Source organism: Lepidothrix coronata, unplaced genomic scaffold, assembly GCF_001604755.1.
Source record: "Lepidothrix coronata isolate B3197 unplaced genomic scaffold, Lepidothrix_coronata-1.0 Scaffold60, whole genome shotgun sequence".
NCBI classification, from domain to species: Eukaryota; Metazoa; Chordata; class Aves; order Passeriformes; family Pipridae; genus Lepidothrix; species Lepidothrix coronata.
In genome coordinates, this window is record NW_016690240.1 from 2,786,444 (window position 1) to 2,802,865 (window position 16,422).

At 37.6% G+C, this 16,422-nt stretch overlaps 1 protein-coding gene across 3 annotated transcripts in view; it reads left to right on the plus strand.

Moving 5' to 3' along the window:
* The window catches only part of RASA3 (RAS p21 protein activator 3), a 129,154-nt gene that overhangs the window by 25,303 nt on the left and 87,429 nt on the right, over nt 1–16,422 (plus strand). For all 3 annotated transcript variants that reach the window (XM_017817379.1, XM_017817380.1, XM_017817381.1), the window contains exon 2: nt 12,413–12,530. In XM_017817379.1, the coding sequence (XP_017672868.1) occupies nt 12,413–12,530 (118 nt within the window). The remainder of the gene's footprint in view (nt 1–12,412; nt 12,531–16,422) is intronic.

A 16,422-nucleotide genomic window follows, 5' to 3' on the forward strand; every position in this document is an offset into this window, starting at 1 on the left:
CTGCTGGACCTCTGCTACTGAAGCGAAATCAGAGCAGGTGTGTGCTATGGTAGACAGAATTGTCGAACTGAAGACACTTATAAAACTTCGTAAATGTATTTCAGAGCAGTTGCCAGATATCCCTCTTGTTCATGTTTTCAAATTCCCTCATTTCTGCATAGATAAATTAATTCTGCTTTGTCACTAGTAGTAACTATGCAAAATATTTAACACTTCCCGAATACTTGACATACAGTGTGACTCACCCCCTTTTCTGTAGCTGATATGACTAACTTGTAAATTGAAACCAGAAGACTAAAAGAAAAATAACATCAATTGAGTTTCAATATATTAACACTTTGCATAATTTAGGAAAGGAAGTAGGTCACTTTCCATTTTTAATACCTACCCACTTTATACTTTGCATAAAAACCCAACAGGATTGCAGACATTTCGTAGAAAGGTATACATTGCCCTGTAAATTCAAATTTTAATCATATGAACTTCTGTGGAAATTGTAAGGGAATATTGTAGTTTTGGCTTAGATGTTTCTTCAAAATCTTAGCTCCTTATAGCAAGTGTTGTATTTTTGGTGCATACAGCTACACTCACTTCTGAACTCTGTGATTTTGATCACTGCTTGAAAATAAGTGATATACTCATCTTGTTGCTTGTTTTTCTGCAACGTTGTGCCTGTCTTATCTATACTCTGTGCTGAGGACTGAAGAAGTAAATGTTTTCTCTTCCTGTAGTTAGTGAAGTTGGATAATCTAGCATTTGGTTCTCATCACATTGCCGGCACAGTGAGTCATGCTTTCTTCATTAGGTTTGTTTCTCAGGCCAGGATTCATGTGATGTTCCCCTTCTCTGGGCAATCAGATTAGTCACTGTTTGAAACCTTGTTTAAAAAGTAAATTGCACCACAGGTTGATGCCTTGCTTACCCATTACATGCTTGCCTGCTGCTTGCTGTTTGGGTTCAGCAGCATCATTATATTGAAGAATGTTTTATAGTCACAGTAACTGACACATTATTGGAGTCCCACTGAAATTAGCATATTAAATTTGGCACTTGTAGCACTAGCAAAGACTTGTAGATAAGACAGGTGAATTTTAAGTAGTTCAGTTTGCTGAAATACATCTCGCTTAAACTTGGGCTTCTTTCATTATACTCTTAGGAACAAAAAGCTACGTTGCAGATATGGTAGTAGCTTGAACTTTGTGAAGCATATAGATTTATAAAAGCAGTGGTAATAACAAAAATTGGTAACATGTGTGGCCTCTTATCATGATACTTGAATCAGACTTAAGGTGTTCGGGGCAGAAACTCTCCCTGCTGAATTATCTGTATCTGGAAGTGTTTGGAGCCAAGATTTGATAAAGGTTTCAAACAACTTTAGGACAGTAACAGGGTTTCCAGCCCGTACGATGTGATGTGCTGTTATTAAGGCTGTTGAAGTTCTTTATCTTGGTGCCGGAGGATTTTAGGGGTGGTGGTTCAGGTGTGTTGTGGTAAGTAGCAGTTTGAAAGACAAACTATGCAGAAAATGTGAGGTGGCCAGATCAGAAGTAGGGAAGGAGAGGGGAAAATCTATACTGAGTGGTTGTAAACACTTGACCTGGGCACTGATGTTAGCTGGCTAAGCTCCCTATCTAGTCAATGGTCAGCTAGAGGAACTTGTTCAAATTATGATTCAGAAAAACTGTTGTGTTCATGCCCTGAATCCTCTTATGCAGGAGTCTGTGTGACCAGTAGATGCTAATACAGGCACCAAAATTGTGCAAAATGTTGGATCTTATGAATATCACCAAGACCAGTGTCTGATTTGTGCCTTCAGAGCAAGTTAAGGTTATGACACGGTGAAGGATTGGAAGTTGCTGAAATAAATGGTTATAAAAACTGTCATAGTTTATAGATGAAAACTGGAGTAGAAGGAAAGATGAATTAATGTTCCACATTAAACTTTCATTTTGGCTCCTTTGAACAGCTTTATTTTTCATCTTGTAAGTTGTTAGCAGTGTTTTGACAGGCAAATGCTCATGAAGTAGGTGAAGGTACAGACCACTGTGGTAGAAAATGAGATTATCTATAATAAGTCTAAATAGTGAGGAGGTTTTTTTTGTGAATCTTTTTGTGATGATCTTGTTCTCCCTCCAATTTTCAGTTTATTCTTACGGATATCAGGCAGTCACAGCCATTATAAGTATTAGTTATAAGTATTAGTTCAGATTGTTAGCTTTCCTTTCATTCTATGTGAGATAGATGCCTGTGGTGACTAAACAGATATGCTAGAATTCAACTTTGGATGAATTTTATGGGTGTGGATGAGCAGCTCAGGGAATACCCAGCTTCCAAAAAACATTAGATTTGAAAAATGCTCAGCCTCTGGGTAATTACCTACAACCAAAATATTTGAATCTTGCTCTTATTTCTGTGAGAGTATCCACTGAAATAAAACAGACCTGTGTTTCTTTGAAGTACATTTAATCCTGCTGCATTGACTCTCCCTGGAAGACAACATGACCCTGTATTTTGGTAGTTACTTTGGTGCAAAGATGGGTATGTTGGGTTATGTATACTGTGAGATGGGAACATGACCCCGTGACTTCAGGTCAAACAAGAACAAGTGAATGCTTAGGTATTTGTGCACGTGAACTTCATTTTCTTGAAAGATTCTTCCCCCAGCCACCACCACTTGAGAGACTGGGAACTTGGGTGGGGGATATCTTGTTGGTTTTTTACAGTTTGTTTTGCTCAATGCTGGTCAGTCAGGTCTCATATACTGCTTTAGATTTGTGGGTAGAACTTTACAGCTTATATTTAAAAATAATCTGGTACACTGTCAGCAACTCAAAAACTTTCCAGGGCTTAAGATAGTGGTAGCTAGTTGTCATTTCCTCCCTGTACCTAGGTCAGTTCGTCTTCTGTATTTTTAAGTGAAAATTCATTGCAATAATGAGCCAGGAATCCTGTGCAGATACTTCTTTAGTAAGCCTGCTGACACAGCAAGTGGAATGTTTAGGATCTTGGATGATGATGGTCCAGTTCTGTCCATGTGTGGATATTCTGTAACCAGCTGCTTCTAGAAATTCTTGGGCCAAACTGTGTGGTGGCAGTAGTTAAGGCAGTTTGGGCTTCAGAGTAGGGACATGTTGTCCTCTTCCTTTCCATGAAGAAATCAATAGATTTTTAGATCAGTTGTGGTGCATCCTTGCTCATTTGCAATCTTAAGAGTTTAGTTGCATAGCACTGCAAGCTGGCAAGTGATTACTGTATTAGTAAAGCTCAAATACTTTTCAGCGTCTTAAAATATCATAAGGAGAGATTTTATTGGTTTTGTTAATCGAACTGCAAGCTAGCAACAAGAAATTAGCATCATTTATGTAAATTCTTTTGGATTGTTGGCATATCTGTGCACTCAACAGTGAAATAAATTTGGTTTTAAAGCCCACCAGCATGGGAAAGTCACCTATAAATCTTACAAGGCACCAACTTTAGGAATGTCTAAGTGGGATTTATTTTTGTTTCACTCTATTGGAAAAAGTGCTATGTAAATGAAGGTACAGTAACTAAAGTAAAATGAATATTGTAGATGATTTTGATAATGTCCTAATCTGAGCATTATGTTCAGTACAGAGCTGCGTTTGCAACATAGCATTTGTCAGCCATCAAAGACTGCAGCTATAGACTTATGAGTTCCCTTTTTCATTCAAAACCCACCTATAAATGCATAGACTGAGAACTGATCATGATCACACTTTTCTGAAAATAAAAGATTTCCTATTATATTGCTGTGCATACGATGCTCTTTGTGTATAAAGGAACACAGGAGGAGTATGTGTACTAATGAAATATCAAGACTGTCGAGTTTGAAGTATTTGTATTCTTGCCTGTTAGGGCGTTTAGGGGAAACTGCTAGTTACTGCAGGTTTGGAGGAGGATGTTTCTGAGTTTAGATCTTTACTTGGGGGAAAAAAAATTTGATCTCTTTGTAGCAAAGTACCTATTTTCAGTGTTTTTGCAGGAAGGCTAAAATAAAGCAAATTTGGGATATTTTGAAACCTTTTTCTCTCCCTTATCATGATTAATTTTGTAATAGGAAGAGTGTTTTGAATGTGAAGGAGGACACTACTCCGTTAATTCCTAAATCTTAATTGGTTTTCAAGATTGACTTGAACTTCTGTGCTCAGATTCACTCAGTTTCTCTATAGTCAGGTTTTATTTTGGTTTACACTGTATGGCCAAAGGACGGAACTGAACTTGATGTAAACATGATCCTGTGAAACTCTGCTTGGTGAAGATGTTTCTAAATAAGTAATTCTGAAGCAGGAGCGATTGTGGACAGCAGAATCTTTGGAGGAGACAGTTATAGTTGCTTAACATTGCCCGTAAAGCTTCAGCTTTTCAGCAACTACTCCTTTTATTACTAGTTTTTAATCTAAGCAAAATATAACCTTTGACAGATTTGTACTTTTCATGTTACTCTAAAAGTTTTTAGTGTCACTTGTGATAGAAGTGATTAGTGTCCTCGAAGAGGTGGTGCATTCATTGCTTTTTCATTGCTTGTGTTTCTTTTTCACATAGCTATAGCTTTTTGATCTACAATTTAAAAATGTACATAAATAAAAATTGTCCTTTTTTTGTCACATGGCTTTTGGTATCATTTGTGAATAATATAAATGAAAGCAGGTAAAAGTACTTATTTCCACAGAAACTTGTTTTTGCTTATGCTGATGTTTTTGAGAATGTTACTTTTGTTCCTTACAATGACTAGGCTACTTACTACAGAGCGATCTTAAATTACCCTAAAGTACAAAGACTCTCAAAAGGGAGCATTTGAATTGTTGTTGTATTTTGTTGTTTGATGTTGTAAATCATTTGCTTGTATTTCCTGTCTCATACTGTTCTTCTAAAAATAGCTGAAATTGCTTGCTGTTTGCTCAGTGCAGCTCCGTGATGGAATAGCCTGTTTTTTAAGTTACTTCCTCTCAGCTACTCTGCCCCTCCTGCAGCCTGAATCTCTCCCTCATGGCCTCCCAAACAGATGTTCAGTGACTTAAACTTTGCTGTGAGATGGTCTTTTATAACTTCAGGAAGCTGATTTAAAAAAACAAACAAACAAACAGCAACCACCAAAGCAAACAACTCCCCCACCCAAAACCCCCCACATCTGAACAAAACCAAAAAACTTACCAAGGATTACACAGAGGCACAGAGCAACCTGTAGAGAGTCCTTACAGTACTGAAACTCGTAGGAAAAACCTCATGAGTCTCTATCAAATGCAGCTGGGAAGTTACATGAGATGTGTCTTGATGCAAAGTACCATCTTCAAAACACAAGCTGAAATGAAAAGTAATATATGTGGAGTCGAGTTTTACATTGTATCAACATAGATAAAGAGACAGTTTGGTTAATTCATCAGTTTTTCTGTAGAAATGTGAAAAAAAAAAGGCACATCAAAGAAACTAAGAATGCCAACCCTAGAATGCCACAGGAAAACAGAATTTAAATGTAAACTCCTTGATAACTCCTTTTTCCTGGCAGTATCCTACTTTAAAATAATCTTTTCCAAGTGTCCTTTAACGCAGAATAGCTTCAGTCTTGTTGAAAAGCAGCTGGACTGTACATTTTCTTATTTTATGGGATTAAGTTACTATTCTAAGGGAATCTTTAGAGAAACCTGATGCTTGCTGTTGACTGCAACACTGGCAAGTGGCATGCAACCAGTTATATTAGAGTTGAGAATTATGCTTCTCCTCTTGTACAAACTAAAATCTTAATTTTGCAAGCAGCTCTCATGAAACTTGCTTTATAGGCATCTTTCCTCTCATCCCTGAGATTTGATTAACAGCCCTTGTGCTGAGAGCACTTAAGTACTTAAGATCATGACAAGATCTTTTGAGCCTTCTGAGTGTTCGTTCTTCTTACAAGAAAAGTGGGACTGTCAGCCTGCAGCTTCTCATCGCTCTGCAATGAAATATCCTCAGCTGCTTCTGTTACATACAGAAATATAACGCAAGATATTTAAACAGTTTATTGGACCTTCAAGGCTGGAAAAGGAAGACTGGAATGTCTGATCACACTCCTGTAGGAAAAAGGGAATTTGGCTACTAGCCATTCTGAGTAATAGGTCTGAGTCTGTTCACCACCCGGGCTGTGGCTGATTAGGCTTTGATATTGTTACAGCTGACAGAAATGTCTGTCTTTTGCTTTGTCAGAACAGGTTCCAGGCCAGAGGAAGATCTATCTGTATGAAGGTTCCTAACTGGTATGGACTAAGTTTAATCATGTGAGGGGAAAATGGTGGTAGTGTAGTAGTATGGCACTGGGTGTGCTGGTGGATTGTGTAGAAGGGATTTTAACAGATGTCAAATGTTCCTATCACTAGGCTGTGAATAGAGATGTCAGCTGGTGCTGGTCTTCAGTTTCATGCCAAAAGATGTGGGGTTGTTGCTGCTTCCATGAAGCCAAGAGGGTTTCCACATGATTCTCTTGTCTAAAAAGTTGTAATTAACGTACTGTGCTTCATCTCCCTGATGGTTACTTGCTGAAGCAACACTAGCTGTGGTACCAAGTTGCTCAGGGGTTTTTGGTAATGTCCAGGTCATCAGTGTTGTTTTGTTGACATAGTTCTTTCCCTGAGTCTTCTAATGTGATGACCATTTCACGTGGAAAGAGGCTGGCAGGCAAGGGCTTTTAGATTAAGAACAGGTCATCTAAAAATCTCATTTTCCAGATCATCAAAATCAGTTCACAGATGGCTATTTTTGACCTGGTTTAGAAATTGGATTTTAGAAATCCAGTGCAATCTGTCTCTCCATGACAGCAAAGTTGTGTGTATGTGTGTGTACATAAATGCCTGTGGTTAAAGCAAAGAGAGATTGTTGGGAAAATAGTGTTTCTAGCCACATCTGTTTTAAAAAATATATAATTTTTTTAATATCAATTTTCTTTATTGGATATTTATGAATTTCATGTGTTTTTCTTATTTACAGACTGTGTGAACTATATACAGACCTGGAGGGAAGAAAAAGTTTTTGACACTTGGTATATATTGCCTAGAAAGTATTTATTATTTTTAGTTTACTACAAAAGTGCAAAAGAACACTAAACTACTTACATAACTCTATAGCTGCATGCTGGGTACACCAACTCTTGGGGCTTCACTTTTATAATTTATTTTATTTTTATTGCTATTTTCTATTTGAAAAAGCAAAAATGAGTGGAAACTTTCCTTTCTGAGAGGTGCACATAGTATATCTACACATAGGAATTATATACAAATGTAACCGTATATTCTACTTTCAAACATTACATTAATTTCATATAATCATCACATTGGCTGTTCAGTAACAAAATTGGTTTGTAATGTGAATGGAAGTTTTTTTAACTATGACCACTTTAGTATTAAAGAGGATTATTTTCTCAGTATATACTTCCTGAGGTATTGCAGTCATATCCCTCCCCTTATCCCCACCTCACCCACAAAAAAGATGATTTTTCATTTGCAAGAAAATGAACCACTTTCTCAACATTCAACATTACTGCAACTGTTTACCTTCCATTTTAAAGTCATTCATAGGCACAGAATTCTAGGTATTTCTGCATTTTTTAGTTGACACAGAGTGGTATATGTATGTTTTAAGTAAAATTAAATATTAATTAGAAATTTGCTGGTATCTTTATATTTTACATATAATCTGGATTTTGTGCTTGATGAGGTTTTTAAGCATAAATTATGATAGAGAATCAGAGCTCTGTGTGTACACACATTTTCCTTTTTTTTTTTTTGTTTGATCTGTGAATGTTGAAGCAATAATTCTTTTCAGAGGACAGAGAACTTGAAAGGAGTGCTTGAGATAATTTTTCCAGATTTGCAGCATCTCTATTGAGATAGAGAGCTTAAAGGAGAACAGGACAAACTCTTCATTCTTGACATACATCAGTGTTCCGTTTTTGTTCCTGACATGCTTCCCTACAAGCTTCTTTGGAGAACATTTTCCTGAATAGGGCAGAAACAGAGTGAATTGTTGTTGGTTTGCATACGAAGCCCTTTTCAGATTTTAAGTATTTTGTTTTTACTCAAGTCTATCAGTATGCTCCCTGAAGTCAAATGCTGTGGCATTGAAAGCTCAGCTGCTTTTATTGGATTTATTTTTCGGAGGTAGGTTTTTGTTTGCTTGTTTGTTTTCTGAAATAGTTTGGGAAAAGGTTCTCTCATGGCATCTTGATAAAATCAAATACGTTGCTGCTAGGGAACAGGAAGCTAAATTGGTTGATGCACTACAAAGTCTTTGTTAATGCATTCAGATTGGCAGATGTCTGCTGGTGACCCAATACTTAGCAGCACAAGAGCAGGAAATTTTGTTCTAAAAGGTAGAAATAATACCTGTCATGCATTCTCTGCTTTTCAGAAAGTTGCATTTGGGGAAATATGTCAAAAGCAAAGCTGGCACAATGGCAAGTATCTAAATTCAATTAAAAATACTAGAAACTTCAAAAAATTTTAAGTGGCAAAACCTTAAGGAAATGTATGTATATTGGCTTATTCCTAAAAGCATCTCCAAAGTTTTTTTCCTTCTTGCCAATTATGCTCCCAGGCATCTAAGCAGTGCCCTTCCCTGCCACATATGCAGGAGAGCCCTTTTTTCTTGCTTCCCTTTTATTGCCAGTGTTTTAGCAAGGCAGGAATATGCAACATTGGAAAGAACAAGGAAGATGAATATGATTTTGAGGTTTTTCCTTCCTCTTTTTCCAGCTTGTTGCATTCCCTGTGCCTAGCTCAAGCTAAGCTGTCTGTGCTGCCATGGTAGTCTATTTTTGTGTTGTAGTAACCCAATATTTATGGGGAGAAGATAGCAAGCCAGTGATGTATTCAGAATTGTATAGTCTATTTTTTAAGACTTGTCCAAAATACCCGATGTTAACTTTTCCGTAGCTGAAATCAGCTTTGCTAGATTTAAGTACTTAGTGCTAAATTGAGTTCATCACACAGTTAAATTAGGACCCATGTATATTAGAAGTACAGGGATAGAGAGAAAAGCTATTGCCAGCTTGAACAGATTATTCTGCTACTGTGTCTCCAAATGAAGCCTTATGCTCCAAAACAAAGTGCTTGTGTGTTCTAAATTTTCAGGGTCTTAGACATCTTAAGAAACATTCTATTTCTTCTTAGTGGAAGTGGAAAACTGAAGGTTTTAAAAGTGAGTGTATTGACCTTTCATCTGCAAACCCTTTTAAAGTTCTCTAGCATACAGGTACTTCACCTGGAGTATGGAGATGTGGGGGGAAAAAGCGGACTTGGCTTTTGAAAATACAATTGTTGAAGATGCCTCTTCTACACAGATAGGTTAAGTGATTAAATTCTTGCTCAAAATAACTGAGCTCATCAGCTCTAGATGTTGAGAAAATGGAAATAGTGCATGACTGTATCATGTATTCTGGGCTTTCTTTTTTTTCATTTCAGTAGTAGCAGAACCAAAAAAATACGGATCAAGTTCACCTTCATTGTAGATGGCAAAACAGTGCCACAGAGGGAACTTTTTTGTCTTAGAGGAATCTAAAGAGCAACTGAAGCTCTAACAGAGCACATTTGTTGACATAAAATGTCTGACTGGAGAGTTGAGTCTTTAGCTATGCTTGAAAGCTTGACAGATTTTTCTTTCTCAGCTGCTCGGTGCTGGAGGAATCTAAACAGCCATTGACTGCCAGTATCGGGAAGAAACAGTATTTTTTGTGGGTTTTTTTTTTGGTGTAAGCTGCTACTCAAGTCAGTAACATGATTAATATATTTGGTTGGTCAATTAATCCCTTGTTCTCAGTGGTTTCTCAGGGTCTCTTTCTAGTTTGAAGAAAGAAATTACTGTAAAATGTCCTTCCCCTCTATCTTCCTTCTGTGCCCCACTTTGTAACATTGTGATGGTGGTGAACTTTAATTTCCTGTACAGACTGTGCAGTCAGTCTTTTTCTGGTGGTGCTAAATGGTGTCTTCTGTCACACTGCATTTAGGTTTCAATATTGTGGACTTTTCTACTCTAAGTCTTTTAACAAAGAGGAAAATTGGGTTTTCAAAATACAGTTCTTACAGAGTGCTCTGACATAACTAAATATTACCTTTAAGCACTTAAGTGAATATTGTGCACATCAAAAAACTGGAAATCAAGATAACAAAATCTGGATTTGTTTTCATGTGTTGTGCATTCATCTTGAAGTAGGAAGTGGAAGAGTGCAGAAAAAGGGAAGATGTTATTTTTTTGGTGTAATTTTGAGCTTGAAAAGTTTTGTCCCTGTCTCTTGGAAGAACTGTGAGAATAGTGTGCCAACCCCAGAGGAAGACTTCCTTATTGTTCTGTTATTGAAATGCTTCCTGTTGACAGTCTTTCTCTTTGAGGAACTTTACCCAGTTATCCAGAAAAGAGGGTGGTTTCATGTGACTTTAATGTGAGAAAAAGTTAAGAGAAATTTGATTGCCTGGGGAGAGGAGACAAACCTTGAGACCTCAGTCTGTGTGAGAGTAGTGCTTTTGATTTGTAACTTGCCTGAACTCAGACTAAGAAGAGTAAAACTTTAAGGTTTGCTACGGCAGGATAGACTTAGTGCAGACTGAGCAAGCCATGAATAATCCTCAGTATATTTTTGTCTAGAGCTGCTGCAGTTAAACTATTGCTAACACTTAGTTGAAAGCCACATTGGGCATGCCAACAGATGTTCCTGTCACACCTTTGACTTACAGTGGAGACAGCTTTTTTTAATGCAATGTCTCACAACTGTGAAGGAAGTGGGAAGAATGCTATCAATTTGTATCAGCTAAGCTGAGAGAAGAAACTTATTTAGAAGAACTCTGAAGTGAGGCATTACTGTCTGAAGCAATAGTTTCAAGACCCTTTCCAGGACCTCTTTCTATATGCTCCATGGTTAACTTTAGAAAATGTGTGCGTGTACGGTCACCCATATACAAGCCTTTTGTGAGAAGTGTGGATGTGTGATGTTTCCAAGGGCATGTCATGAGTTGGTTAGCAAAAGTGTGTGAACAGAGTGCTAGAAAGAGATCACAGGCAGGAAGACATGGAGTCCTGTGTCACTTTGTGCTTTTCCTTTAAAGGCTGAGGATGCAGGTTGACTGAGTCGTTCCTTGCTGTAGATCTTCAGTATTTACATGCATCAGATTGCTATTGAGCAAATCTGCAGAAAGGAAAAAGTATGTCTTTACTGAAGATAGGGTTGAAAAAAGCAAGGTAATTCTGTTAATAGTATAAAGCTATTTGAGAGCTGGAGACTGGGAAAGCATGTGTCTAGTAAAGTGCACTTAAGCTGAGCTGCAGACATCCAATAAAAAGTTACATTTGTTATCGTCATTTAGAGTTTCCTTCTGTGTTGGCAAACAAGCCTGTGTTCCCTTGGTCTGTGCATTTTTAGGTTTAGTTGTATTCCTTGTATTTTTACCAGGAGAGAGTGATCTGGTTCCCAAAGTATGTGCTAATAATCTCCGGGTACTGTGAGAGTGATGGTAAATAGGACTACATGCATTCTAGACTTACATTTAGTTCTGAGTTTGGTCTTTAGAATTAAATCACCCCTGCACATAGTGGTAAGGTCCTTTAGCAAAACTATGAGGGGCATTGCCCAGTTTCCTGTCTTGAGAGTTTTGATTTTATCAGTCAGCCAAAGAAATTTAGTGCTCAGCTTTGATTATTAATGGATATGTAGAGGAGAAAAACAGTGGTTTTATTCTTGTTTCATACTCTTGTGTTTTGTATTCTCTTGGTTACCCTTAGTTCCTTAATCCTATCTCTTTTGTTGTTGTTAAATACAGGATACATACTTAGTTCTTGCTGGAGTTTTGAAATAAATGTTTATTATGAAGAATATTCATGACTTGCATGGTACCTTTGTGCAAGGACCTTTGGCAGCTTCACAAGTGCTGGTTACCCCATCAGAGTGCTTTGGGGTCCAGCTTGTGATTTAAGGCTGTTGACTGGAACTAAAGTGACTGTTTTCCATCTCCCTATCTGTGGAGAGTAGTGGAGCTAGGGGTCACTCCTTGTTTGCTGTGTTCTGGTCATGTCGTTAGGATAAAATCTGTATAGAAAAGCTTGATTACCATGTTGTATGGTGTTCCTGGTACCTTATGGCAACACAAGCATGGAAGGAAGAAGTATGTATCCAAATACATATGAATAAATTGGATGCAACAGATGATTGAGTTGTTGCTGGCTACTGCTGAGCTCTAAGCGCAGCGACTGTCAGGAGCTGCTGCCTTGGAAACAGAGTACTGCTACAGAGTTTAATGGGGACTTCACATTTGAGAAGGAAAATACAACGTAATACTTCCCTTTAGCCATGTTGCTGACACTGTGTTAGTTGACAGATGACTAATGTATGGATAACTTTTCAACATGTAATCTTTCTGGCTTTTTTCTTTCTTGTCTTTAGGCGAAGCTAAAAATCTTCCCACATATCCGGGGCCAAACAAGATGCGGGATTGCTACTGTACTGTAAACCTGGACCAGGAGGAGGTTTTCAGGACCAAAATAGTGGAGAAGTCATTATGGTAAGAAATACATGTATAAATGTTCTGTTAACTCTTCTTATTCTCTGTTTACTATGTTTGTGTAATGTTCCAAAGATACTTTCTTGAGGGGACGAGAGGATGAATATGATTCTTTTTCCGCTTTTAAGAACACTAGTGGTAGAACTAGTAACGTCACGATTCCTATCTGTATTGAAGGGAAACTGTCTTCACCAAGGCAACCCATATTAATTCTTTTCCTAACAATGTACAACCAGTGCTCCTTTCTTTCTGCAATATTTGTTTTGAACTTCCCTAAGCTTCTGAAATCTCAGCTTAGAAGGAGCACTGAACTCTATTTTGCATCTGTCTGTGCTTAGAATTTTACATTGGTTTCTCTATCCTAATGGAGGGAGTTACGGTTTTTATTTTTTTCCTGTCATGAGGCTGCAACTGAAAGGAGAGGTTTTGAACATAAGATGCTTGTCTGATTATCTTGAATACTTCCTGTGAGATTGCAGAAGTCAAATGTTGAATGAAACAGAATGAGAAGCATGTAGTAAAAATTAAAATGCTTTCTCCTGGAAATCCCTATACATAAAAAAATTTTTAAAAATTTATAACAGTATTTAAAATTAATATTTAAGTATATAATTTTAATATCTATTTAGAAATATATGTATTCTGGTAAACAAGGCTTTTTTTTGAGTGGAGGGAAAAGTAACACCAAGGAACAATCAAGTTTATAACTTTTCTCTTAAGAGATAACTCTCACTCTTTTTCCAATTTGAGTAATAAGTCAGGAATTTGCCATTTGTCTTGTTATTGCAAATAATTTACTTCAGGAAGTAGCTCTAGACCTCACTGCCAAGCCCTCAGAAGTACCTGACACATTCAAGAATGTGAGTGGGCTTTATTTTCCTAAGTCTCTTTAATTGTTCTTTCACATAAATTTTTGTCATCTTTAAGCCTTTATCCCTTACATTCTGATATGGTGCACTGGGGTCTGTAAGGAAGATTTTTTGTATCTTGAGGAATTTAAATTGGCTAAACAGTGGTTTTGACTGGTGATGCTAAAACTTTCCTATTTGTAGGATACTGTATTAACAAAAAGCAAAAACTGGCTTTTATGCCTTCTTCCTCACCCCATAGCTGGTATGTAGTATCCCTAAATCTATTGTCCTTGAACCAATTATTCTCTAAAGGTGGTTTTGTAACTCATAAATTCATTCCTGTGTGGCCTTTTTCTGGATGATCATTAGTGCTTCACAAGGAAATGGAGGTTGGGAAGTGAGGATGTGTGAGAATAGTTGATTTCATTTCCTTGAACTAATCCAAGCATTTTTCTGTTGAAAAAATAAACTCTTGGTAGGAGAAATAAGCAACAAGTGTCATTCCTTCAGTGGGAAAAATTCCATCTGTTTTTAGATATCATTATAAAGCTGGAGAGGTACACTGAGGCTGTGCAGAACTGGAAGGTTTCTGGTTTCCTGGGGAGCTAAGTTCTTTTTGTTAATTGAGGTGAATTCAGAGGAGAGCAGCACAATCATCAGAGGCCTGGAAAACATAACTGATGAGGAAAAGTTAAAAGACTGAAATTGTTTAGCCTGGAGAAGAGGGATGAGAATGGACATAACTATGTAAATAAAAAAATGAAACAAAACAAAAAAAAAAGACAAACAACCCCCCCACCAAAAAAAAGGGTGAGGGAACTGATCTGTCTGTCCAGTATGGATATTACAAGTAATAATGAACTTGAATTTCAGTAGGGAAGGAAGTTGAGGTTAAGGTTTATTGTGAAGAAAAATCTTTATTGTTAAAGATCCTGAAGTGCTAGAGTAGGTTGTTTTGGTTTTTCTGTATTTGTCGGTGATGGCTTTTAATAGGTTCTGTATAATCAGTTCCAACTAAGTAATGGGGATCTTCCAGCTTTGAAACGGTGGTGGACCAGATGACCTCTCAAAATCCCATTATGGACCTATTTTCTTTGAGCTAAGGGTTGACTAAAGATCATCTCCTTGGTCATTCTTTCTTCTCCTGGTGAATCCAGTTTTAGTGGGAGTTAGCTTTCCCCCTGTGCAAGCTTCTATTTTCAAATACTATTTTTGGAAAACTTGCTTCTTCACAGTCTCTGAATATCTGCTTGTAGATACTGATATAAACTCAATTTTGCATTTAGCCATGTAAGTGTTTCTCTGTTTTTCTGTTGCATAAAAGACAAGCAGACAAAAATCCCAGATATGCCTGGGGTGTCTTCCCGGTATGTGGATAGGAATTGCTCTTACCTAGTAAGGCACACTCAAACAGCTACTTTATGTTTCATGACTGTGCTTATATCTATGAAAGTAAGTGCATACATAGACTTCCAGAAGATGTTTTTCTAATGATTTCAGACCCTACTGCATTCGCCTGTTGTTTTTTGTAAGATTCTGAGATGAGCACATAGTTGAGGAGCCAGTTACACTGTTATATTCTTTAATGCTTGTTTGCAAATTGATTCAACCCATTGAGTGAATTACTGGGTAGGTGAGGCTTATGTGCCCTAAGGCCAGTGTAATTCGTATGCAGCAGAGAAATACCTGCTCTCATGGTGCTTCTTTGCCAGGCATTTACCACTGTAATAGTGAATCATGTGCTGGGTCCCTTTTTCTGGGGTATCACTGCTGTGATCTGAGATGTTTGGCCCAGCTTCACATCCCTGTTCCCAACACTTGACTAAAAAAATAATTGAACCCTGCTTGAACATCCTTGTGGCTGGCATTGAAGTGGGGGATACAGCTTGACACAGTTCTTCCTTACAGTTTGAAGGGGAGAACAACTGGCTCTGATACATTGTTCTTGCCTATTTTCTACTTCCTATCATTTTGTGGCTGCCACAGGGCTGGCTTGCTATAAAGTTTTTAAGAATTGCCTGTATTTTTAGTCATTCTGATAACTCCCCCATCTTTCAATAAGCTCAAAAAATTATTTTCATATAGCCTATGGAAAATAAGATGCTTTGTGTGAAAATCTGAATTACAAAGTGTTTCATACTGGTTCTGGAACAATGTCTTCTCATTCAGATTTGTCCTGAAGAAGCCTACCTTTTGCAGCATTTCTGCATAAAATAATTTTTTCATCTACATGAAAAGGCTTGTAATTAAAGTCACACTGAAACACTGTCTTGTGTATTAGGGAATTCAAGGAGTGCTAGCCTTTTTTTTTTTTTCCTTCCTTTTGTTTTTACTCAGTTGAGTTTCATTAGTCTTCTACTAAGCATTCCAGAAATGTATATTTTTCCACGCAGGCCTTCTCCTGGTGTAAAGCTTAAACAGAACTGGCAAATGGGAAAAAGGAAGCAGTTATCTCTCCTTCCCGGAGGGACTTGGATGAATGTCCAGTTCTGGCTTACTTGGAATATCTGTGACTGAGCCTTCAGACTCTTGATTCATCATCTGCTGTGTTTTTACTGGGACAGTGTAAGAAGTTGCCTTCCTGAGCTCTGTCCCAATCTTCAGCAACAGATTTTTCTTTTTTTTTTTTCTTTTTTTATTAGACTGTGGCAGAGGCATGAGAAGACAGTTGAGAGCAGTAACCTTTTAACTCAGCAATGCATGAATCATTCAGAACTCAAAAGAACTGAACTAGCACATCCTGTTGTCCAGTGAAGTGCCCTTACCAGTGCTCTGAAGAGAATCTCTGTAAGCCTGATGCCCTCTATCTAAGTTTGTGTCTCAAAAACTGAGAGCAGCCAGCATGGTGAATCTTACCTCCTTTATTCAGCAATCAGGTGGGAACTCATAAATTCCAATGTGAAACTCAAGTCATTCCTGTCATCCAGCCTCTGTTAGCTGCTGTTGAATTGGATGGTAGCACTGCTGCCTTGTGCTGGAGGATTTTGAGGGCTGCCATGATAACTTGGTAGTGTCTGACTGAAATAAGTCATTCAGTTACC